Source organism: Microchirus variegatus (assembly GCF_963457635.1).
Source record: "Microchirus variegatus genome assembly, chromosome: 18".
NCBI classification, from domain to species: Eukaryota; Metazoa; Chordata; class Actinopteri; order Pleuronectiformes; family Soleidae; genus Microchirus; species Microchirus variegatus.
The window spans coordinates 10,188,262-10,215,998 of record NC_139819.1 but is presented as its reverse complement, the minus strand read 5'-3'; the positions used below and the strand labels follow the sequence as shown (position 1 = coordinate 10,215,998).

Here is a 27,737-nt window from a genome sequence, read left to right as displayed (position 1 = left end):
GTACTTAAGTAACAGTAACAAAGTATTTGTATTTGTGTATCTGTGTATATGTATATGTATATGTATTTAGTTGCCATGGTTTTAGACTCAGACTTGTTCTCATATTGAACTCTTAATTTTCTGCTTTTGCTTGGACAAATAACATTTTTAGATGAGATCAGCTCTTTACCAAAAAAGCCAAGTTTTTTTTGTTTTTTTTTACACATACATAACACATGACGGCTGCTCACAAAACATTTGCAGAAAGCATTTTCTTATACACTACTACAGCTCTCCAGGAATCCTGAGAGAGAGAGAGAGAGAGAAAGAGAGAGAGAAAGAGAAAAGGAGGGAGGGAGAAGTTCAAGACTCGTCCAAATCTGAGGAGCAGCTGACATGATTCACTGTGCATTCAGCGCCTCTCAAAGGCTTCTGCTGCAAAAGCGTTACACCTACAGAGCCAAAGATTGTATCTCCCCTTCACAGTCTGCAGTAAAAACCTCAAGAGATTGGCCGAGAGTATTATTACGGTTGGCTGTTGTCGCCACGTGCAGACAAAGCTCTAAATGAAATGCTGACACTTTTGTGGTTCTCCATCGTTTAAGGCCTCACTTTTCTTCTTCTTCCACCTCTGCGTGGTGGAGACTCACACCTGAATCCACCTCAGGTCTGAGACAGGTGACTTTTTACAAGTGAAATGGAGTCATTTAGAGAGGGGAAGTTGCAGAGAAAGGGGAAGAAAAAGGTTTGGGAGCAAAGGCAGATGGAAAAAAGCAGGGAGGAGGAGGAGAAGGGTGGTCGACAGTGGATGGGAGTAGCCGTATGAGAGTAATTATAATGACTGATGTTGTTTACTCCCATTTCCCTTCGCATCATTTATTCTGTGGAGGTGGAAAACCCACCCACTCTTTCTTTGTGTTACAGACGAGTGCTACAGAGCGGTTGCGCCAAGCCATGTCATAATCTCTCTTCTTCCGTTAATACTGGAACCATTTATCCTGCCCCTCAGCTCCTCTCTTTCCATCCTCCTTTTGCTTGGACGTCTCTGGTCTCGTCTTTGTCTCAACTTTCCACGTGCCTTTTTTTTTGTTTTCTGTCCATCTCGTGCTTCATCCACTCTTTTGTGTTGACACGGACGTGTGTGTGTGTGTGTGTGAGACGTGAGCTGTTTACACCGACGATGACAAACTGAGGGCTGGATGCTGTAGTTCCTTTCTTCTTCCTTTTGTTTAATGCAGTCCTGGTGGGATGCATACTGTACACACACAAACTCTCTCTCCAGATGAACGCACCACCCACCTCTTTGTTTAAACTCTGTGCCGTTTGCCTTTGCCAGAAAACATGCAGCAACGTATGGAAACAGATGCATCATCTTAAGCTGCAAAGGGGGGACGGAAGAGGGGAAGAAAACCCCACGTCTAAATAATTTCATGCGTCTCAGAGTCTTTTTGGGTGATTAACATTGTGTTAAAGGCGCCATATGTAAGAATGTGGCCAAAAACGGTTACTACACTTCAAAATACCGAGGTCTTTCAGGTTTCGTTTTTCTCCGCCATCGTAGCTCAGATGTAACTGGCAACCCGTGGTTGCTCGGCAGCTGAGACTCTACTGACTGCAATGATTGGTAGACGGCGGTAGGTGGCGCCACATGATTTCAGAACATAAACATGATTTGCAGTCTGCAAAAGATTTTTTTAACGTGAATATTTTGGCTGTACTGTTGTTGTTGGTGAGTTCAGTTTGTTATATGAACATTATTCCTGAGTCTCTGTGACATATTAGGAGGATTTTAAGATAAGATAAGATAGCTTTATTTATCCCACAGTGGGGAGAGAACAGGGTTTTCAGTTTATGGCCAGTTGCTTTAGATTTATTGCATAATGCACCTTAAAATTTAAGATGGCAGCCACTAATACAGGTAAAAGGAAATAAGGATAATTTCAATAACTAAAAGATAGGCTGATGATGATGTGAGAGGAGAGGAAGACGAGAGTCATTTTTTTTAATTCTTCCATCTGTGCTTATTGATTCTGGCACCATGACAGATGCCTAATGAGGAACAGGGCTGGAGGACAGCATCGACGACCCCCGGGGGGGAGGGGGGGGGGCTCTCAAGTTTGAATCAACACACAGACACATGTACGGGGAAAATATACGAGCGTGCACGTACGTGTGCACGTGAGCTAAGAGAATACAGTGAAAAATGCTAGTTTATGTCGGCGATATTCACTGGTTTTTTTCGAAGCACTAAAGTAAAGTTGTTATTACAAGCTCTTCATGATGTTTCAAGACTCAGTACTTTGTGGCGTCACCCACTTTAGTCAATGAGAACTTGGACAATTTTTTGTTAAATAAACCCACCGCAGACTAAGCCATTATTAATAATAATAATAATAATAATAATAATATAATAATAATAATAATTTAAAAAAAAAAGAGTGAAATCCAAAATAACCAGTAAAGAGAAAAGTTCTTGAAACAGTGGTTACAGGTATATCAGCACATATGATTGACTGATTGGAAACGATGTGGGTCTGAAAAAGCACACGCACACACACACGCACACACACTCAAAATAAAACAGAGAAATGATTGCGGTGGAAGCTGTCGAAGAAGGATTTTAGAGCAGGAAGTGTGTAATTATCGTGGACAGAGGGCCAGATAGATGGATGTGTGTGTGTTTAACACTCCCACTCAATTTCCCTGCAATCTACTGGACTAATAGAAAGCAGGTGTGTGTGTGTGTGTGTGTGTACAAAACATACACTGTATGTGATTCACCGTGTCACCGTTTCAAAAAAGGACACACACAGCTCCAGTATCGGGTTGTGAAACGATAAATGACTGACAGGGACAAAGTCGGCGATTTCTCCGCTGTTTTCAGGTCAAGTGGAGTCCTGGGGGCCCAGTGTAATCAAAATTGAGCTCAGTTTTTAGCAACAAAAACGAGTCATAGATTCATAATTCATGCAACAAAGGGGGAAAATAGAGAAATACAGTGTGCTCTGTTAACTGCAATTAAACATTTACTTATCACTTCCATGCTTCCTGTATCTAATCAACACACACACACACACACGTGAAAACACATACATGTTGGCAGCACAGTATAAACTACACAGTATAATAATAATAATACATCATAAGATAACTACATAAAGACCTGTATGATCACGCGATGCTGCGACCTTCATACTTGTCAGTGTGTACTTCACAGTACAGCGTGTACATTGGTGTGCAGTCGCTGTGCTGTTTCACATTGGTCACAGAATCTCTTTCCCTCGCTCAGATCAATCCTTTGAGATTCGTCTCAAAGCCAAGAAAAAGAAGCTTTAAAATGCCTGGAATTGTCATGAATTGTGTCCTTCGTGATTGCACGTGTTTATACTCGGGGGATAAAATGAATACTCTGTAGATGAAGGATGTGAAAATGAGGTTGTGATCTGTACACGTCTACTGTGACCGTACAAATCAGACATTTTAAGACAGTATAGAGGGTGAATAAGTCTCGATTTCCTTTTATGCATTCTCTGCATTGGACATTTTTATTTTCTACTTTCCTGGATATTTGGTTGGTTAGTTATTTGGTTGGCGCCATAACCATAAAGTGGTGGAAGATGAGAAGAAATGGTCGTCTGATTGCTCTTCTTTTCTTTCCTCCCTTATATATACCATTTAGTTTTTTTTTTTTTTAGAAAGGTTTTTGCATCAGCATTCTGCACAACCTGTTGAAGAAAGGCCACAGTCCTGTTGATTGTGGCCTTCTCCAACCAGCAGGGGGCAGGATTTCAGCTGTCCATGCATTGTCAAAAATTCAGTTACAAAGACATACTTTGCTAATTCTATGTATTAGTTTCATAAGAGAGTCATTTTAGAAGTCTGTGTGGCACTTCTGCTATTTTTACAGTAAAATAAATCTAAAATATTCACATAAAATATAAGGAGCTCTAAAATACAACAGAAATATCTGTTCTGCTCTTATAGGCTATAGTTTATATAGCTTTAATCAAGAGAAAACACTTTATCTTTATTACAAGATAGTGTTCATGATCACACAAAATGTAGATGTATCAATGAGTGCGTTTACACGCTAAAAACTGATTACTGGCAATAATCGGGTAACTGGAATAAACCGTTAAAGGTGTCCACATGTCTCTAAGAAATCAGATTATTGACAGAAACCTATGTGTTAAACAGTTTTTCAAAAACCGATAATGGCAATAAACTGATAACGAAATCACTTTATTCCGTTTGCATGAGCACTTGAATAACCAGATAACTACAAAGACCCGATAATAATCTGTTTTTTTTAGTGTGCATGCAAACGCACTCACTGACAATGTGACATTGACCAGGTCAAAATCTGGGTGCCTGCTGGCTGTTTGGCTGTTTGGCTGCAAGCGGATTAACGGAAGTCCTGTTGTCAAATATAAAAAGAGAACACAATCAAATCTCAGACGCAGATGATTGTGGTTGTTCATATTCCCCTCTCCTCCTGTGACAGAGGACATCACACACACACACACACACACACACACACTGAACCGACTAGGCCAACAAAGCGAGCAGCAGCAGCAGCAGCAACAGCAACAGTGTGTGGTGGTGGTGGTGCGTCACTTCTCTGGCAGGGCCAGGTAGGGTAATCACTTTGGTCTGGACCTGAACTGGTAATAGGATTGGTCTGGATCAGAAATAACAAATTTGTCAGCAGCTGTGTGGCTCCCTGGTCTCAGTGAGCGCCGGGATAAGCTCCAGAGTCTGATACCCAAGCTCTCTCTCTCTCTCTCTCTGCCCCGGCTCCATCTTTCTGTGGCCAAACCACACGGTCCAAAAAACAAATATACTTTGAAAATTAGCTATCACGCTCTCTCCCCCAAAAGAAGTCTATTTATGGAGGCATTTTTGTTTTATTAGCGGAAGGACTAGATTTATAATTTCCTGATGAAATAAAAATAAATATGGTTACATTTTTCACACTTAGTTGTCCTAAATGAGGCTGACACCAAAAATTGCCATATATATATATATGTGTGTGTATGTATATATATATATTTATATATATATTTATACGTGTATATGTATACATATATACATCTATTAAATATATATATATATATATATACAAATATATATACATATAAACAAATATATATACAAATGTACATATATATATATATATATATATACACACATATATACAAATACATACACATATACATATATACACAAATACATATACACATATATGTATATATATATACATATATGTGTATATATATACACATATATATATATATGGCAATTTAATATCAATTAAAAAAATCAAAATCACAAACAGTGACTGGACAATGACAACATGCTGGAGTAGTTTGTTGGCAAATGGCCGTGATCAAGCACTAAAGCATACATACTGTACACACATGCACATACACGGACGCACACACACACATACACACAGACAGACACACGGACCAGTGGCTGCCTGGCTGCGTGACAACCGGTCTCTTGGCTCTGTAATAATCACAGAGTAGCAGTACAGTAAAAACACACGTGGTTTACACTACATTTCTCCTAGCATCCATATGTGTGCCTGTGCAAGCAAAGGCATAGCAGCACACATGCACAGCCCACAAGGACACACACACACACACACACACACACACACACACACACACACACACACACACACACATACGTGCAATACATAAACACACAAAAAACACAAAACCATCAGTGTGTGGGTTTCCACTTTGGGCATCAAACCACGCTCTCAAGTTTTTTTGCCGTGGTTTTTCTTTCCTTCTCTTTCGTTTCTTCGAGTTTTGCCAGGGAACTCGTTCCAAACCCATATGCTGATGTTTTTACAAGACTTAGACACACACATGCACTCACACACACACGTACAGGTTTGCACAGTTATTCTTCTTAGGACACTCCACCGACTTCCATTCAAGTGAACAGTCTAAACAATGCATTAACCGTAACCTTAACATAACCACAACTCATATCTTTGCCCCCAGACTTAGCCAGTTCCTTAGAAATTAGGTTCTGCCTCATTAGGACCTGGTTTTGGTCTCCATGAGGACTAAGGTCACACGCACACATTCATTTTGTGCAGCATTCGAAATGAGGACCCTCATAATGCCAAATAAAACCATTTCTAACCCTAACCCTAAAAGTCAAAAGGTCAGAACAGGAGGACCAGCTGTCCTCACTTTCCCAAAATGTCCTCACTCCTTTAGGTTTATAAGTTTCTGACACACACACACACGCACACACGCACACACACAGAAATCTAGCCCTGGTTGACCTACATGGTGGCAGCAGCAGCTTGGGTGGAGCTGATGGTGAACCTGGACCATGGCCTTATGATTTAAGCTGCTGTCATGTTATAATGGAAACAGCAGCATGTTATAAGAAAGTACTTTCTTCTTTACTTTAAAATAATAATAAAAACTTCAGGACCAGTTTTATTATTTATATATACATGGTTAAAATCAAGGTTAAGTGTTTATGGGTATGCACATTTCAGGCAGGAGTGTAAATGTGTACACACACATCTAGAAAATAATCAAAGTTTTAAATTGTGTGAAAATGTTAATTTTCCAATTAATAACAGCAGGGGTGATGTCATTGGATTTTTTTTCTTCCCCCAAAAATAACTCAGTAACCAACTCGATCAAAGATAAAAGTCTAAATGACTGGGCTATAGCGGAGAAAAAGCTAATAATAGTGGGATATACAGTTTCCTGGAAATGTGGCGAAATGTATTTTAATGGAAAACTTCAGACATTAAGAAAAAAAAGATACTGGCCCTCACAGAAGCTTGTGCACACACGCACAGTTTCCATGTTCTCTTTGGGAAGCAGGCCACAAGTGCCAAGCGACGAGGAGACACACACACTCACACACACACCTGTGTGCACACACACTCACACACTCACTCCTGCTAACTTATACACACACAAGTTGTTTTTTTGTTTCCTCAGAAATTCGAAGCGTCTAATGTGGAGCCGCTGATAACTTTAAGCACATTCTGAGAGACTGCACTGCCTCACTGTGTGAGCACAGGGCATGTGCATAAAGACTTCCATGCAGAAGAAGAAAAGGAAGATCTAAGGAAAAAGGTTTATTACCAATATTATGTGCAGATGATGATTTAAACTATATTTTAACTAGATTTTGTGGAGTAAAATAATCAATTATCCAGTATTTCAGCTTGGCGCACCCTTGGTAAATTGATGTGGGAATAATACACAACTCCTTATATGGACATCCTATGTGTGTGTTTATAGGTCACATTTTCAGGCTTGTGCTTCACAGTTTTTAAGATCATAATTTTAAATAAAATGTGATTATGGTGTTTTTTTAAATGTCATTTTTTTAAAGATTTAATGTCGTTCTGATTAGTTTTCTTCAGTGTATCTGAATTTTTATTTTATGGCTCTGGGTCATGATGACTTTTGTCCATAAATAACAGAAAATACTTAAAAATAATAAAATTGATGAATGACGTTTAAAGTTTCTCCGAACCACGGTGATGATGCCTTCACGTGTGTTTTTTCCGTCCGATCGACTGTCCAAAAGACAAACACATTTTTTTCATTGTCGTAGATTATGAATAAATTTATTAAATGGTCAGATTTTATGAGCGGAAACAAGCATCAAAATGAACTTATTTGTAATGAGGAGAAGTCAGTGTTAACGATTGTATTTTCTCCATTTTTCTTTTATTTTTGTCCATAAAACGAGCCAAGTGACTATGACATTGTATATTGTACATCATTATAGCCTCTGTAAATACATTTTTACATATTAAATAATGGAAAAAAGCAGCCTCAATGCTCTCGCTGATGACATATTGACATTTAATGACTTAATACAATACAGTTCTCACATGTAGACCCCTTTAACACGTCCACATGCAGAGACAAACACAAGAAGTGCAGTTCTAAGAGACACCAGTTTAAATTGTGTGTGTGTTTGCAGTGCAAAAACTCCCAGTTTTCTTGCATATACATACACACACACACATACACAGCATATGTTTGAACAAGCATTTCCTGGTTCATCTAGGCTGCTCTGGGTCTGGTTAAAGCCTCTGGGTGATTTGTCAGTTGGAGCCATGCAAGCCGGGAACTCCTCAAAGTTTGCTTTGGGTTTCAGAGGGACACACGCTCCAGGACCCCTGAATTCCTGGCCATGGTATGCACTCGGTTTAACTCTCTGGACCTTCAACCCCTTTAAATGCATGACACACGTGTACACACACACTCATGCAGATGGAATCATAAGCATATGAACAGAGAATGTGTATATTTTTCAAATGTGGAAAGATTTGCACCATTATACAAACACACACAGCACAGCCATTGTTCCAGGCATTCCTAAACTTCTTTTAACCCTTGAACTGCTAATGAGTGAGTGACAGCGCGAGGTCAGAACCACAGCCGGCGAGTCAAACTGTTTAAATGTCTGACAAAAATGACAATGTAATAAAACATCCATGATAATGATTGTTATTTTAAAGAGATTATATATTATAAACATACTTATAGGAGGTATATTCATTCAATCACTCACTCATTGTCTATGGCTTTATCCTCCATATGAGGGTCGCAGGAGCCAATCCCAGTGGAGACAGGGCGAAAGTTGGCGGACCCCCCGGACAGGTCGCAAAACAGTCCATCACTGGGCAAACACACAGAGACAAACAGCCATTCACTCTAACACTCACACCTATGGTCAATCCAGAGCAGGAGTGTATAATCTGGTCAGCAGGAGGCCAGTGAAGTGGGGAAAATGTTTGTCTCTGGAAAAACTATTTGGGGAAAAAGCAGAGGGAGGCAGACATGAACTTAAAATTGAAAAAAGCAAACAAACATAAAATCAAAGTATTCTATCATGAAACAATGTATAGTTTGCAATAAAAAAGCATATTGATGCTGCAAATGAATGTGTAAATAGAAAAACATGCATAAATAATGACTAAGCCGCATTAAATTGACTGGCGGCCCGCATATATATATATATATACACATACATATACTATATATGTATGTATATATACATGTATGTTTATATACATATATATAATATATATGTATATATGTTACTTTTATAATGTATTTTGTATTAATTATATATACAACATATATATATATGTGTGTATACACACAATATATATATTACTATAAAGTATGTTTATTTATAATTTTTTCATAAATAATTTTAAAAAAAGCTCTTACAATACTATGACTCAATTTCCCAGAAGGCACTGCGGGGCTCTCTCAGCCAATAGCCTCCTCTGTACACGGAACCGCGAGAGAAGAGGGAATTTCAGTTTGTGTGACTCGCCTTGCTAAACTTGTGTTGTTGTTGTTGTCTGAAGAATGTGAAGACTGAGTGGACGTAGCTGACCTTTGCTGCGTGAAGACAGACAGCAGTTCGGCGTTTGTCTGAACGTCTCGCACGTAAGTCTACGTCTCTCTAGAGTACTTGTGCTACACGTGCTAACAGGCTAACAGCTGAAATAGTAAACCGGGATGACGACACAGCTGTTGTGATTGCGTCGCTAGGACAGGCATGTACACACAGCTGTTATGTAGTCAAGCTATTATGTCAACTTAAAGAAAGTTATAACAAGATATAAAAATATATAATATTTGTCCCAACAACGTATTTAAAGTGGAGGAAACACTGGCATCATGTGGTGTGTTATAATTGTTGCACCTACACGTTTCAGTGAAGGTTAGTGTGCACTTACTATCAAAAGGGAGCAGTTTAGTGTAAAGAAGAACGTTTTACGGTCTAAAAATCTACTATTAACCAGATTACTAGTAACTACTAACGATTGTACATAATACATAATTGACGACTCTCATAATTGGTGATGATTATTTTCTGGATTAATCGATTTGTTCATCAGTGTTGACCAAACTTGGAAATTATGTCTTATTTTGTCCACAAACCAAAATTGTTCAGTATTAATGATATCTTTGTTATATGGAGCAAATAAACCAGAAAATATTCACATTTAAGAAGCTGGAAAATAAGAGAACTTGTTTAAATGATTAAAAAAGATATTAATAAATGATCTCAAACCGATTAATTAATTATCAATATAGTTGAAGATTAATTTAGTAATTGATTAATCATTAATTCATTGAATAATCAGCAAGTCGGGGCGAAGTCTCCTGTGTAGAATAAAAAGTATAAGCAAATATAAATTCAAACAATTAAAAAAAAAAAAAAACCCACTATAACAGTTAATATAGAGCTTCTATGCATCGTATATGTGTTGTGATATTATTTTCAACAAAGATTCAGCATATCAATCATAACATTTGAAAATTTAAATTCCATTCAGAATAATAGCTCATATGCGAAATGTTCTCTATTTACTACATCTGTGTTGTTTTCTCACAATTAAGAACGTTAAAATAAACGTTTTTACTGAATTTTGTCAGGCTAAAAGGTCTTTAATTTTATGCTTATTACACATTTTGCCACCTTTTCAACATCAATTCCACGGCTGAATAAATGAGTGGAAAAAACATAACTGATAAAAACAGTCACTGAGCAGTTTGATGAGTACGGAAAGGAAATCACTTTATTTTGTAAACCCATGGCATTTGATTTTTTTAAATTGTTTTGTTCACTAAACCATTTCAAGAACTACTGAAAAACTATGTTTTTCCAGTTTTTATATGGGTTAATGCCATATATAAAGAAATAAAGAATGTCAAGTTCTCTAAATTAAACTCTTCCTTTTATGACTATTACTGACAGAGCACTTCATCCAGGTGTCCTTAAATATAACATACTGCAGCGTACAGAAAATAATTTTGAGAAAGTGACATTTAACTGATTTGATTATACTGAAATAACGTCAACAATCTCATAATTGGAACAGCAAACTTACCCTTACCCAAAGTCCACAAACTTAGTTTAACAAATTTTCAAGGTAATATTTGACCAGTCACATCTCATTCCTATTCCAGAATGTGTTCAGCCAACATGAGAGCTCCTGTTGAGCATGTTTGTGCTCATGTACATGATTTTTTTTTAGCACATGTAACATGTGTTTGCGCTTACACCTTTGTGTGAGTACAATGTACAGTATAATATGCCTGTGTATGTTGTATTTGCCAACGTGTCAATGTTTTTGGAGGGAGTATCTGCTACTTAGGTATTCGGCACACAAGTTCTTTTCCACTTCTGCTTTACTGAAAACTTAGTCCCCAACACAAGTCAACAAGAAGCGTTTGTTCTTAATTCGGTTTTTTTTTCCCCTCCCCGAAAATGAGTATTTATATATTCACATCAGTGAGCCATAGGGGCTTTCCAGCAGAGATGATGGCAAGGCATTAAACAAATCGTGTGTAACGAGGTGATCGTAAAACACAACCCTGTGGTGTCCCACACAGACCTGTCATTATGGCAAAAAACAACAAACACACACATACCCGCACACCATTCTCAGGCTATATGCAGACATGAAACACATCCTCACACATATACCCCCCTGATATACCCCTGCACTGTCAGTTTCTCAGTAGGCACTGTGGCACGTACAGAATGTCGGCAAAAGGCTTTGTTGCCTACAGCTTTAATGGTTTAATTGGAAGATTGTGGTCACAAGATCTCAACATAACTAGATTAAAACACGTTGCTTCAATTTATTTTCCACTTATTGTTACTTCCACTCTGCCTCTGCTTTTGTAGACGGTGGTAAATGATGCACGCCACACATTTTTGTATTAAAGCAGAGCTTCATAGCTCATTATGTACTGATGATGGTTGTTGTTTTTCGAGAGGATCAGTTTTTTTTAAATTCAAATCAACTAAAAATCCAGTCAGTTTTAAAAATAGATGCAGATTAATCATCCTAATGGTAGCATCCCAACTTTCTTGTAAAGATTTTCTGATTGCAATCAGCCTTTACAGACCCCAAAAAACAAATAAACAAAAAGATTCCACACAGTGTGTGTCCTTAGGGTAATAGTAGTATGGTTAACTTTATTTCCTTCCTCTTTAAACATTCGAAAAGCTAATAAATAATGTGCTCTCCGCGCTGCCTTTTGTTAATCACTCGTGGCTGTAGATGAGCATCTTTGTGTATGTAAGTACTGTGATTTTAGCTTCTTACTTGAATAGGATTATATAAAATGTAATATGTTCCGGTTTCTATGCTTTGCTATATTAGACATTTAAAAGGTTCATCATTTTGATGAGCATGCTGATAGGAATGCTGATAGTGTACAGTTGTATGACATTGAACATTACTCAGTTATAACAGTAACAAAAGAGCAGATAATGAAGATGTTTTGTTTATCTCCTTCAGGTCTCTCTCTTAGGTCTTAAATAACTTCACCTAGAAAAGAAGACGCCTCTCTCTGTGTCTCTGTGGCAACTAGTGATCCAGCTCCAGCAAAAATGACTGAGCCCTTGCTAGACGTCCAGGAGATGCAGTTCTGGCTGGAAAAAGTGACGGCATGGGGCCAAGCTGACAGTCCAGACTCTCAGAAGGACATCAGCCTGCACATGAGAAGACTAATCGTTTACCTCCAGCAACTGCTGACACACATCAATAACATGGTAAGCACATAACATAAGTTTGAGTCTTCTACTCCCATATGCCTGTAGAGTCTAATTTAATACTCTATAAAGTGTATAATATACAGGCTCAACACATCTTACCCAATGAAATAAATTATATAATAAACAGCTAATCAGTTTATGCTGAGCAGCCAAAAAAGCCATCTGATTAATGAAGCACAGAGTTGCTCACACACTCGCAGACGTGCACAAGCTCACTCTCAGTCCACGCCAGGCCGTGAACAGTGAGTCCAGAGTTTGGTCGTCTCCTGCTAACAGAGGCTGCTCTGTGCTCTGTGCAGAGGCTGTGTATGTCTGGCTGGCAGTGCTGCAGTATTGAGTTAGTCAGGTAATAGCCGCAATGGGACCTTCAGCGCTAACCTAATGTATCCCCGTATCAGGTCTGCAAATTTGGGACGGCAGCAGAGGACAAGGAGGGGTGCAGGACTTTGAGATTTCAGTGCTACTGTCGCACATCCTCCTTCCACCTCTTTCTCCTCAGGGCTCCGTGTCTCTCTACCTCTTATAACCTCCATTTCTCTCACATAATATGCTCTTTTCCTCACTTACATAATGTTTTTCTTGTTAGTTTTACAGTCATGGTGCTCTTGCAGGTTTTAATTTGTGACCGTCTTTCAGTCCATGTGTTTTACTGTAACGCTCTGGTTAGAATCAGTCTCAGTCTCAGTGTCTGTCTTATGTTTTAGTTTTTCCTCTACTCTGGCAACTATTCATGAACTTTTATAGACTAAAGCACTGGCTGTCTATCTCGGTTAGCGTTATCTGGAGTGCACGTCATACGGAGGTGTCACTGTGATAGGGATAACGATCACAATGATAAGATATGATATAGCTTATGATACGATATGGTTTAATTTGGTCTGACGTTGTTTTCACTGGCAGATGACTCATAAAACACAAGCTGAGAGGAGAGCCTACTTCTTGGCAGCATTTTGTATCCCTTAATGACTTTATTTTCCTGTGGCTTATGCCCTGAGATGAAAATTACCCAGAGTTATTATTAATTTCAAGGTACACTTGGTTGGAATCTCTGGAAGTTTTTATATGTTCTTGGGTTCTTGGTATCAAAGCCTTTTTAAAGTCTTTCTTAAAGGGGACATATTATGCAAAAATCAACTCTTTAATCATTTAAATCCTTATATTTGGGACTCTGGAGGTCCTATCAGTCGGCAAAGTGTGAAAAAAGATGACTCACTCATGTTTTTGTGGTCCTCCTCAGTCCAAGTACAGGAGATAAAACGTGTGATGTTGACTTCCGTGCTCACACTGCGTCACTACGTCACAATGCGCTAAATTCCTGGAATTGTTGTCTCGTGGAGCTCCGTAAAACCATAAAACACGCAAGAGTGCTGGCGAGGGCAACAGTATCCGAAAACCGGAAGTCCGCGAAAAGTTCTATTCTTGGCTCCACAGTGCAGCACAGAGTCCTACACAAACTTCCAGCCTCAGAGGATTAATCTGTCCAGTGGATACATGTTACATATGACGGCAATGTGCCTGCTCGAATCTTTCCAAATACTAACTGCTGTTAGCTCCCAGTAGCATTGTAGTATAGTGTAGTATTGAAAGGACAAATATGAGAGTCGATTATTGATCGTCTTATTTACTTCTCAAAGTGAAAAAAAAAAAGAAGCTTTTCCAAACTATACTGCAGCTGTAGCTTAGCTAATGATGTACCAACAGTCCAAAATCCATACAGCTTTATTTCATTATAATATATGACATTCATGACAAGCATTTTTTTCACCTATTCTCCGATTGACTAATATCAGTGTTTTTCCATGTACATGCTTGCCATATATTACCACTAGGGCAGTTTTTTTGGCAAATATTAGGTATGATACAGATCCAGACACAAGGGTGATGATATGATAAATTGTTCTATTTTTGGATACCATAAGCTAGACGGTTATATTGAAATTTTTTCCCCCTCCAAATCATTTGAGAAAAGCGCTCATAGTTAAAATAACAATGTTATATGCAATAAAGTATTTGTCTAGTGAGAGGAGCAGGAGTCAAATGGTCAAAGGCCTGCTGCCAACGAGTAACTGGAGGCTTTAATACAACACAAAACCCCTGTTAAGTATATTTCCAATAGATTGAAACAGCACTTCAGAGAATCAGTAACATATCATGCCATGAGGTATAGCAATATCTTAGTGTATTGACATTTTCTTACTTTCCTGAACGTCATGCATCTAGTTGTATTAGAAATCCTCTATTTCTAAAAGAAATCATGGTTGCTACAGTAAAAACACGGTGTTACGACACACTCGAGCGTATGTTATGTTTATGTTCTCACCATAGTAACTCCAGCTTGTTGTTTGGGCTACTCTGATTGCTGCTCAGTGATGTCAGAGACAGAAGTGTTTCCTCACTCTCTCGCTCTTTATTATTGTCTATAAACTTTGCCTCCCTTTTTTCGAGAACATTCTTAGTCACTTCTGTGTAAGATGTCATTCCCTAATCAAAACAATACTTGGTCTCAAAGCTCATTATAATTAGGGCTAATGTTGACAAGGCTTTGATGGTGATTTGGCCTCAGAAGTCAGTGATAATGGCTTTTCTTTTGCGATGGCCTATTCCTATGGGCCTTCACTGAACTGTACTGTCTCTATTGTAAAGGATCATTCCTTCTTGAAAGCACCACTTACACATACATTGCACATGCATATATACACTCACATTGACGAAACGTTTACCATGTGTTGTTGGATTGATGGGAAGGTTTTTTTTTAGTTTTTTAGGGCTGCGTTCCAATCAACATGAGCGGCGTTAGGGGGGATAATAGCGAGTGCTTTGAAAGAGACTTGACTCGGCCCCCTTACAATTATGCTCCCCATTAATGTGATCTCATCCACTTGAATGAGTCAAGTTGGACTCACTGTGACTGTCTGATGCTCTTTTACAATGTATAGGCCTAAAGCTTCCATAACAATGCTTCAGCAAGTCGAGACTGATTACTTCCTCATGAAAAGACCTCTATTGAGGTGCGTTTAAAACTGGACAATGGACAATTAACTGGATCAGTAACTTAGATGGACTAATTATGACCTCCTCTAGTGGTGCTCAAATGTGTTATTGATACACATATATAAAATAGCTTTTTCTTACCATGTGATAAAATAACATTTAATTACTGAAATAAACCTTTCCATTGCATCTTTTTCCATTTATTGCAGACACAAATGGAAAAAAATGTAATAATTAATACACAAAACAGGTACTAAACATTGTTCATTTAAGTTTTGAATGAAAATAAAAGATGTAGCAGCATCAAGATTCAGAAAACAAATGTGGAAACCTGTATAAACCAGTAATAATCAGCCAGTTTAATAATATTTGGACTCCAAAGAAACGGAACAAGGTGAAGTGAAGCAAGCCATATCACATATAAAGTGCATATTGCTTCAATTACACCTGGAGATTTTTATTTTGTGGTCTGTTCTCATGAAAGCTGTTATTAACTGTTCAGTTAGCCCTGAGGCAACATTTATGATATGGTCTGTTATAATAAAACCTGATATTGTACACATACATGATTCATGGGCAAGTGTGCATATAAAAGCTTGTAAAATTAAGTCATACACGTCACTTTTTTTGATCAAACAGTTGATATGTTTTACAATATCGAATGTAGTGGTATCGTAAAACATAATTGAGTGTGTTGATTTATTATTAAAGCCAGGAAAGCAGTCTGGTGGAATAGAACAATGTTGTACACCTGTTTTTTCTCCTGTTTTAAACTGTGCACTTGTTGCTTTGCAGTGGACAATTAAAAATGATGCCTTTTTAATGTTATGAATAATGCACTACTGCTATATTTTCTCATGTTATACTGGAACAATGCTTTCTTTTTTGGCTTCTATTTCGTTTCAAATAATAATAGACTGTTCATTTTTTCATTGATGGGCTGTTTCCTTCAGTCACACTCTTTTGGTTTTGGTTATTGATTTCAGTGATCTCCCTCTGTAGCATGTCATATTTTAAATTGTTCAAATATTTGCAAGCAATCCTGAATAAATGGTGTGTTTTCAAAACAGAAATGTGTAGTAGATCAAGATCAAAGTATGTTGAAGTCCTCAAACACACAGTCTGCATTAGCTCAAAACCATGGATATTTTAATTTGATGTGAGATGAAATGAATCACATGGTCTCTTGTTGTTAACTTGCAGAGACACACACACACACACATGCTTAAGCCCTTCCATAGACCAGAGCCCGGTTCTGCATCTGTGTTCTGTCGACGGTATCTTTCACTTTTGACATTGTGGTGAGATTTTTGATATGAATCAAACAGTTTGGGTTCTCTAATGTTTGGTGTAGTGGTAATAGGTTGCTAGGTTAAAATGATACAATGGGAAAGGATGAAACAGGTGAGGAGGAGGTGTTGATATGTGTAATATTTTCATTTAACAAAGTATTTTTATGATGAAATCCATTATCTCATATCTGTGGTTATCTCTATTCTTTCTCTTAGGGCTCCACAACAGAATCCATGAAGAGGCTGCCCTACCTAGGCCAGTTTCTTGGCCGACTGTGCTGGAACGCTTATGTTACTGCTGATGGTGAGTGTTTCTGGGCAGATTTAACACAATTACTATGGATCAGGTCCAATGTCATGTTGGAACCCTCCCCACCCCAGTAAAACAGAAGTACTAATGATAATAATGATACTGAGATCATGGTGTGTATACTGTGATGTCTGCAGATACAAGCAGAGGATTGCTGTTCCAGTGTCTGTGGGGACTGCACTCACAGCATCCAAGTAATGCTGTGGAAAGAAAAGCCAACCAGTGGATACGGGTATGGAACAGATATTCTTTCTATTAAAAACACTCAAGGTTCATTAATAAAAGAGCAGCAGACTGTTTTTCAAATGAGGGACAAGGTTTGTCATAGGTTTACGTTACCCATGACGGGTATATGTATATGTACATATATACATAAATACATTTATACACATATATACATAGATACATATATACACACACATATATATAAATATACATACGTACATATACATACATATATTACATATATATATACACGCATACGTAAATAAAAAAAATACATATATATATATATATATATACATATAACATATATATATACTTTTTTTTTAACCTGTCCTGTCCAGTACCTTAGGCATGCACTATGGTTGAGTGCATGTCTGTTGGTGTTGAAAAGATCTTGCTATACGCAGGACGAGTGTCTAATACTCGTCTTGCTATTTATTGTTATTTTTACTATTTATTATTTATTAAGTGATGTGGGAAGATCGGCCAGACAGGAGGGGTGGGGGTGAGGATGTATGTGTGTGTGAGAGAGAAAGAGAGACATAATTTCGGGAAGATTAATAGGTGAAGATAAAATATTCATAAATTAAGTTGTTGTTTTAATAACAGCAATTGTAACTGAATATTCTCTGGCCTGATCCGTTTGCTGTTGATGTCTGAATGAGTTCTGGACAGACTTGACTTCGAGAGAATTAACCAACAGATCATCCTTTAACATTTTTTTCCCTCCGAGTGTCTTTGGGCTGAGATATTCTGTCCAATTTAACTTTTAAATAGGAATTCACTCACCAGCACATAGATGATGGATGAGTCTAAGCATGTTCTGCCCAAAACTGTAAAACATATTTTAAAAGCACGTCTGTTTCACCACCTCTTGTCACCAGAGAGGGATTGGGCTTTATATTATGGTTAGTTGATCCTACTCTTTCAGTTTTTAGGGCGCATACACAAAGCAGGGAAAGAGAACAGAGGGGAAATCAAGATTCAGCAATTTTCAACTCTGAGAGAGGGTTCACACAGATGGTGTATGATAAACAATGTGGAGACCTTCACATTTTAGCCAGATTAACTGCGTTTGTATTCTTTTGATGAATTTCTCATCTAATAAAACATCTTGCTAATTAAAACAGGGCCTTGAAAGTAAACCGTGAATTTGCCAGATGGTCTTTGACCCATAAAAGGGGAAGCAGAGTGCATGTGTCTGTTGTTGTGTGTGAATCTATGTCTGTGTGTTTTTACGGGCATATGTTTTTGTATGCAATCTATATCAATTTAATGTGCAGAATGTGGCTGTGATGGAAGATGTTGTTGCATATTTACAAAGCCTTGATTATGATTAATTATGTGTGTCTAATCAATAATGAAAATAATAGTTGGATGCAGCTCTGGTTTAAATTCAGCCTCTCTATTTATGCTGTGTTTTCAACAGTGTGTAGAACTAGTTCATCTTTGTTCTTGTTGTTTTACTTTGGGTTCACTCGGGCCACTCCTTACGAAAACTGCACGCATTCAATTTTATTCTGCGTCCAAAGAGCAACAAGTACAATAAACTTTCAAACCAGCCTCTCCTTTTTTCTCCTTCTCTTTTCCTCCATAGAAGCTTCCACTTCCCACTAATGACAGGAATGGCGGGAAGCACAAAAAAACCTCAGCCTGTCTGGAGTAGCAGGGCAGATTTTTTAGGCCAGAGATGGTGTGTGTCTCTGTTTTTGTTAGCCCCATCTCATTGTTTTCTGTCATCACAGAGTTAGGGTCTGTGGCACCTAAATACTGTGTTTGTGTAGCTTTGTGCATTTGCTATCATGTATTTATAAGGTTTCTGGGCAGATACATGCGATTTACTGCTACTGTAAAAACCATTAGTGGACACATGGATTTGTCTTCTTAAATTTTGAAAGTGCAAAAGAGTATTACACATTTTTTTCCGATAAAGTCTTCACTTCACCCCTCCCTGCCTGCCTGCCTCTTTCCGTGCCACATCTGAGTGATCTCACTGGGTTTGACGAATACTGGGTATTGCCACATAGTTGCAGCTATGTTAGTACTTTTGGTCTTTTTTCTTAACATCCTGTACCAGCAAGGGGGGACCACACAGTGCTGCAGTAAATACCATGATCTCTGAGGAGGTGTCAGGTGATTAGGGCATACAAGTGTAATATTAGAGGGTCACAGGATAGGCACTTGATACTTGAATATTTGACGTGCATCTTTAGTGACAGGCTGAACCATTGGTAGTCCCTGGGGCTGCTCTGGCTGCTTTATAGTTTTAAAAACACATTTTTAAACATTAGCTCCCACCAGCTGTTATATTAGAGGCTTTTATCTAAAGATGAAACAATAACGCTCCCCTATCATTTTCTCCTTCCTCTTCTTGGGTGTCATCCCCACACTGACAGGAATTCTGTTTGTATTCAATACATTAAATTCAAAACGATAGTAAAATATCATTATGTATGACATTGAGGAATTTGGGTCTAACTACTTTATGGCTCATTAAAATGCATATTGTTCATATAGATCATGAAGTTAATGAATTTAAAGAACAGTAAAGCTCCATCTAAATATGTAAATAAGTGATTAATAAAAGGGATTGGACACTGATATCTCATACTAGCCCTTTATTAGTAAATATTAAGCAGGTATTAACACCTTACGTAGGAAAAATCTTAATTCATGTTGTAATAGAGGTAGAATAAGGTTATATAGAATCAGGTGTTCATACATGCTTAATGATTACTAATAAAGGGCTAGTATGCTACTTATATATGTTAGCAAGCACCTAGTTAATGGTGGATATGTGTTCCCTAATCTGAAGTGTTACCGAAGTGTGTTTACATTTTTGTTATTTTGTAAAAATAAATTCATCTCGATTGACTCAGAATCACACTGAACTGAGAAATTAGATTAGTCATCCCCTGTTTTTATGTTTGTACATAAAACAACACATGCTCATGTGTTCATAATGCGCTCTGTCAGTGCACCAAGTTTGAAACACAATGGCTCTTACAGCTCCATTACTTTTACACGATCACCCTGCCTGTCTTCTCCACTCACTTCCCTCATTTTATCTTTGCCGTTTTTGGCCATCGGAGGCCTATACTTGAGTCTTTCATTGGTTTTGAGAGAATTCAATCATGGCCTAGTAATTGTTAACAGGCACCCATGAAAACCAACCAAAGTCTTTGCCTTGTGCATTTTTCTACATCCTATGTTTTAATTTTAGATTTATAGAGGGATAATTTCTATGGCAGCAGCACGTCAAAGCCCCCGAAAACAGCTCAGTTGCAGTTTTCTGTGAGAGAAAGATGACTTTTGACCTAAAGTATTTGCCAGCCATCTATCCATTTGTCCTTAATCCCATTCCTTCTGGTGACCACACCCTTTTTTCTCCCCCCCTTGCTCCAAACGCAGCCATTACTGTGCGTTCCAGTCTCTCTCCACCATTCCTTCTAACCAACCTTTCTTCTGTCTTTTATCCCCCCCCCCCCAGCCCCTCTGTGCCTCCTTACAAGGGTGGGATAAGTGTGATTGGTTTTGTATGTACTCGGAGTGCAGGGTTTGAGGGTGCTCAGATGGTAGTGATTGGGGTTGTTTTCTGAGACTATGTGGAGGGTAAGCATCCTAGCGTGCTGTAGGGCCTGGCCAATGAAACCACACAACTCCACCAAGCTCTCCTCTCCTCTGCCTGGGACTTTTTCGGATCCTTGTTTTCTACTATTATGCCTCCCTCAATCTTATTCTCTCCTCATCTTGATCACAGATTCTGTTTTATCTGCAGTTTTTTTAAAGGGATTTGTCTTTTTTTTTCCTTAGTGGAGTGGCTGCTCCTCTGCTTTTGGTTCATCTTAAGTTGTAAAAACAGATGTGTGCTGAAGATGTGATGAGGCCCTGGCTGTTTATGTTGGATCACACTTTCCAACACGTATCAGTAAATCAGCTTATCGTGGTCAAGTGGAGATGATTGTTTGAGTTTAAATCAATCTCCAATTCAAACTTCTAGGCCTTCTGGGAACAGTCTTGTCAAATGTGCAGTTAATTAATTAATAACTAAATTAATTGTGTGGCATCATTTTTATTTTTTGGGAATCCTAACATGAACAGTAAAATAAGTCAATATGTCTCAGATATTCCTTGTGTCATGTCATATCTTGTGTGAGAGTTTAGGTGTGTTCTGTCCCTTTCCACAGATGAGAATAGCTGAATTTATAAGTCTGCTTTTATCAGTGAATGATGAGGCCCCTTCTGAAAAATGCTTGTAAAACACCAAGGCTCTCCATAACAAATAATGTTTATTCTCAGCTTGCTCATATGCTGTCCATACATTCTCATTTACTGGAATGCCTTTTCACCACTCATGCGCTTCAAATGCTATGACGCCATTCGAGTCATCCTGTATTCCAGTAACTAATTAGCTTTGATGTGTACTGATCTGGGGGTCTCGGCAGATTGTATTAAATCCCCTCGTACGGATATGCACATTAAATGTTAATAATTTGCTGCATGATGTGTTTCTCACCCACCCAGAATGTGCTATGTCAACTTGCCACAGAAGAAGACGATGCTGTGGCACAGGCGCTGATGAAGCGTATGGGTGTGCCTTCTAAAGAGTATCATCTCAAAGTCCTAAGAAAGGTTTTCTCTGTTTATTGTTGATCAAAATCTCATCTGCATTGTATATAATTATGTTTTCACAATGTGTAATTTGCATTTCCACTTCTTTTTTTTTTAGATGGTGGCATTGCTGCAGGAAAAGGTTGGAAAGAGCTGCAGCGCTCTGGGTGACATCAATCATAGGTACAGCACGATTATGTTCATAATTGATATTCTGCTAATTAGTTTCTCCTTTTATTAATGTATTTATATTGTACCTTTCAGTATTTTTAATTAAATGTCTCGTTTATGAAATTGTGAATAAATGATCACATTTTCCGAAGCGATATCAGAGAGATTTTCAGTCTACCCAAGATGTACGAGTACGTCAGTAAAAAACTAAAATATAAATAGTTATTTGTTAATTGCAATTCTTCCTGAAGATATTGTTAACTTGCTATTTCCAATCTTTCCCATCTTTGATAATAGTATTATAGCTATTATATTCAACATCATTTGAACATCTCTGTACAGGTGTTCATGTGACAGCATTGAGGCTGCATCAGAGGCATGTGTCCCTCTGGTCACATGTCCAGAGGCGGCTCCTCTGATTGGTGCGCTGCTGCAGCAGCCGGCGACTTGCGTCAAAGCAGCTCTGAGTGAACATTTCCTGGATGCCCTGAACTCTGCCTACTTAAGGTAGGGGAACATAGAAAGACACAGGAGCAGAGTCTCATTGAAAAGCATAATTGTCTGAAGTTGGGCTCACTTCTTCATTATACAGAGATTAGTAAACTGAATGGAGGGACTTACAATGACCTGTTATATTTTCTACAAAGCTGGCACCAAACTACTGTGTAATCAAGTGTATGGATGGACTATATCCAATGATATCATTTAACGTGATATAAATGCCTCACTGCTGTTGTTTTACAGCCATGGTTTGTTATTGGAAGAGCAGACAGTCGTGTCTTTGTGGTGCCACAGTCTGTCCAGTCTGGAAGAGGCGGTGCTTAGTCTGCTGCAGTCTGTTCTAACCAACACGGGGTTGACACAACACAAGCTGGAGCAGCAGGTGTCACAGTCACTGCTGGTAGGTCGTAATAATTACTGTGGAAAACTTTAATCTTTAAACGCACAGTATGTAATTTCTGTCGGGGGGGGGGGGGGGGGGTGTTCAAAAACAACAACAAAACACCTTGTTGATGTTGCCATGAAGCAGCGTGGGATCATGGGATCGTGCTTGTTTTACGGGGAGAGTTTTCGGCAGGAGAAAGTGCTCATGACCCATGAGAGACAAACATACTATAACATTTAAAAAAAACTAGTCAGAGCAAAAGTACCAAATATTTCTCTTTTCAATGTTTCATAGGTCTATGGTTTTGATGAGCATCATGTTATACATTATATTTTTAACAGGATAAATTAAAGGATAGGAAGAATAGAGTTTGGGGTATCTTTATCAGGTTTTGTTTTTTTGTTATTGTTTAATTTCTCACTTACAGGTACAATATGTGACATTTACCAACAAGGTGCACGTTGCAGCTTAATATCATTCACCCTTCCTCTCCAAGTGTGTTGGATAGCCTTTAGTAAGCATCAAATCTAAAAAGATAATTTAGTTTGTCCATTTAGTGCTATAGTAAATCCAAAATGGAGAGGTAATTTCTGAATGAAAAACCACAATTCATACAATCAAGGGATTGTTCACTTTAAAATTAAGCATGTTTTATCTTTTATTTCTGCCAAATTAAAATATTCACTCAAATGGATTTAGTCTCATTTAAGTTCTGTAGATCAACTTAGCAATTAATCTACTCAAGATTCCAGTTTTCGTTTCAAACCGGCTAACGGAAACTGTTTTAAATTTAACATTACATTTCATTGACCTCCATGAATAAGTATTTTGGTAGCACCTTGGAAACGTATTGTGGGATGGAATGGATGTGTTCCATATGGAGAGCTGAACTTGCGATAAGGAGAGTGCATCTGAAGTGTCTGTAAATACCTCACATGTCATCTGTGTAACTGCTGAGGCCTCATTTTATCTTCACGATCTCAGATGCAGTGAAATGTGTAGAATGTTTCATCTTTGTACTGTGACATTATGTGCAATTTTACTGCCGCGTGTGTCAGACTGCTGATAAATTGGCGATATATCGCTGCTGTTAAATGGGTTTGTTATGTACATAGTTCGACTCATCTGCCCCGCATTACCGACGCGCAGAGATCACGGTGCACTCCGTATGTGTTCAGCTCTAATTTGAACAGTTTTGCAAGCTGTAAAACCAAACTGTTACAATATAAGTCACGCTCATTTTGCAATGAGAATGGACCGTTTTCATATGTACACTTCTTTATGGACTGTTTTGCCTGGCTAACTCGCACCAACTGGCTTAGCTCTGCATGAATCTCACATCATTTGGCTAGCTCCAAACCACTTCCCACATCATTTGGCTTGTGCAACACAGACTTCACTGTGTGGCGGAAGCACTGAACCCTGTGTCACTGTAGCCCATGCTCCTCACTTCATATAACTTAAGATCATGGCCAGGTCATAAGTCAGGACATTTAACATTAACAGAGTAGATAGTTGTCGGAAAACAGCAGTGAAATGGGTTCAGCTTTTTATCCCCCAACTTGGAACATGTTGGAACAATTTAGAGCACCCACTTAATGGAGCATAACAATAAAGTAACTGAATGTATTGTAGATTACAGACAATTCAACAAAACCTGGACAAAACTCTGAAAATGGATACATTTAGACATATTTCCAAATGTTCTTTGGCCAGCAATAAAGCACATTTTATGTATGGTTATAAACGGCGTCCTGTTTACCTAAGTTGCTGATTGCATTTACCTTTGCTAGCTATAAATGTCACAGAAACCTGAGTGGGAGAGAAGAATTGACCTGCTGATTTGGCTTCATGTTAGCTTCAGGTTTGTCAGTTGTGTTGCTCCTGTTTTCCCAGAGTGATGGTCCACTTGAGCTGTGTTTATAACAGTGAGGCAATACGATTCTAATTTTAGTCAAAAATTTAAGATGGATCGCATTCGGAATACTTTCAGTACGTGACTGTTAATTGCACTTCCAAGATATTGAGTATGCGAGTACGTAAATACTTCCGTGTGGCTAAGATGAATCCTGCTGTGTAAACACAAAAGGGTGTGTGTGTGTATTACTTCTTTACCTTTTCTGGCATGAAGCTGGAGACTAAAACCTGGTCCTAATGAGTCAAAAACTAATTTCTAAGTTAACTGGTTAAGTTTAGGGCTAAGACTTAACTTGTGTTAAGGTTATAATAAAGCCACGTATCTAGTTGTTTACCTTCTCGTTCATCTCCGATTGACCTCACATCACACCACATGCAAACCCTTCCACGCACTTCCCTTCACCCGCCATGATTTTGTTTATATTACATCTGGTAAAGTGTATCAGTGGTAAAGATGGTGGGCGGCATTTGTAAAAGGGGGGGGGAACGCAGGGGTGTGCATGTGCAGACTGGCTTCTTCCTCTCCTCACCTCCCTTTCGCTTACTTAGTTTAACTGCAATCAAAAATGGGAAATGTGAAATTAGGCTCACATTCCTTGTTTTGGCCCGTCCTGCCCCGCCCCCCTCTCCATGTGAGAGAGACTTAGGCCCAATAACAATAAATACTCACTTCCTGGGCTTGAGTGCCAAAAACAGGATGTTTGTTGTATGCTGTAATTGACCCTCCTCGAAGTGTTAGTGGTAAGGTATGGAGGAGGATGCTTAAAAAATCCCCACATTTTTTTTACAAGGGGGGAATCATGACAGTTTACACACATGCTTGCATGTAACCAGATGCACGCTGACGTACTGTATGCACACGGACAGTTTGGCCACCCATACCCGCACAGTTAAGACCAGTTTTGTTTAGTTAATTAAATGTTGCCCGAGTGGACAAAAAAAGAAACGGCTATGTCAAAACGGAGAACAAAAACATTTTGCTTTGTTTGTTGGGACATTGTAATGACACCATATAAACACTGGGTGGGGTTGTGTGCCTGGACTCAATAGAAAGAAAACAAACAGGGTGTGGCTTATATATACTAGTATCATAACCATTGCAATATACCAGTTACCACTATTAACCAGGCACATCAGTGGCAGCTATTAAATCAACAGCAAGACAGGTTTGTTCATGTCTGATGTGACGTTCTTTTCCTTTTAGTGTGGAGGGGTTCAAGGAAGATTAATTAAGGAGTAGAAATAAAAAAATGAGAGGGAGGCAGATATGAGCTGTACAGCTGTTAAATGTTTACACTTGGGTATTTAAGAATGTGTCAAATCTAAAACACATGAAGAGTGTACATTAGGAGACGATGAGGGAATCAGCCTGTGTGGGGCTGTGTGAAGAAAGTCCTGACAGAGTGGCAAACTGAACGAGAAACTGAAGCATGTTGAGACGATACAACAGTGACATCTAGTGGTCTATTTCGTTAGTACATGCCTGTCTCATCTTGTGTTTTTTCTGCACTTTTTTTAATGTTTTGTGTTGGATGTTTGTTTGTCTGTGTTTCAGCCTAAAGCCTGTGCTCAGCATTACTCGATATTTTTGGTTGTAAATGACATCTTCAGGTGAGTACTGATGTGTTTTATTCTGAGGTGGCTGTGACAGTTTGTTCCAAGGATATATAGTGCTTAACACATTTATTAGATCACCACACAAAGCCACAGATGCCCTAAATAAACAGCATTGGTAATGTTTCTGTCATGGTTAATATACAGTATTTGTAGAAGCTCTTTAGCTGAAATGATCTGAAATGATATTTTTAAGGCTAAATTACAATTATTATTGTTATCCATGATTTTTCAAACGTACTGTTTTACAAAAAAATAAAATAAAAAAAAGGTAAAACACATGTTAGGACAATTATAGTTATTTACTTGCATTCCTGAACAGAAATTCCTGGCAAAAAAAAAATAATTTTAGTTTTTAACACATTTTTGAAAGATTTCTAGAACATTTATGTTTTCTTTTTTTTTTCTGACAGGTAGTCTAACACATTTAGTGTTAAGTAGTGTATATGCTGCTTCACTTCAGTGTACATTTCTCGTTTGTTGTTTTTTTTGTAAATGTACATTATATTAACACGTGTTTTTTGTATACGTTTCTGACAGGTCCATCCTGAAACATGCTGAGGGAAACGAGTGTGTTAAATCTCTTATACAAACCTTTACCTGCTGTTTCCTAAAGGAACAGGCACTACTACAGCCACAGGTAGATCAATATAGTTTCTTTTGGACTGCATGTGATGACCATGAATTAATATTTAATCATAGTGAATAATGGCTGTTAGAATTTCCAATTTTACCATCATTTAAATTGAGGGGAGGAGGTAAACTTTTATGTTTTTGCAAATATTAAATGATCAGAATTTTAATTTAATTTAATTCGTATACTATGCTTTTATTTGTAAATGCAGCAGATTAAACAACCTTTTAGATGTTCTTGAAAAAAGTTTACTATTCAGGTGCAGCTGAATACTCAATCAGTATTAGTCTACAACTTCTACAAGATTCTTTTTTTATACTGCTGCTTTAGTGGTTATACATAATGTTTAAGGATTTGAAAGCTATTCCTTTTAGGCACTCAGTGTAACAGAAGATAGAGTTTCACCAACTTCACCAACCAATAACATTTTGATAATGCATTAAAGTTTATGTATAGTGAAACTATTCATCATATTCTCTGCGTCCTTACTTCCTTCTGCAGGAA

General features: G+C 38.1%; 1 protein-coding gene across 1 annotated transcript in view; it reads left to right on the top strand.

Moving 5' to 3' along the window:
* Window positions 1–27,737, top strand: part of fancc (FA complementation group C) — a gene marked incomplete at both ends in the record, with an annotated part of 42,106 nt that overhangs the window by 3,181 nt on the left and 11,188 nt on the right. Inside the window, 10 exon segments of the mRNA XM_083905168.1 lie at window positions 12,399–12,415; window positions 12,418–12,579; window positions 17,082–17,169; window positions 17,313–17,407; window positions 21,925–22,032; window positions 22,130–22,194; window positions 22,525–22,689; window positions 22,927–23,083; window positions 26,541–26,596; window positions 27,140–27,239. Coding sequence (XP_083761294.1) covers window positions 12,399–12,415; window positions 12,418–12,579; window positions 17,082–17,169; window positions 17,313–17,407; window positions 21,925–22,032; window positions 22,130–22,194; window positions 22,525–22,689; window positions 22,927–23,083; window positions 26,541–26,596; window positions 27,140–27,239 — 1,013 coding nt within the window.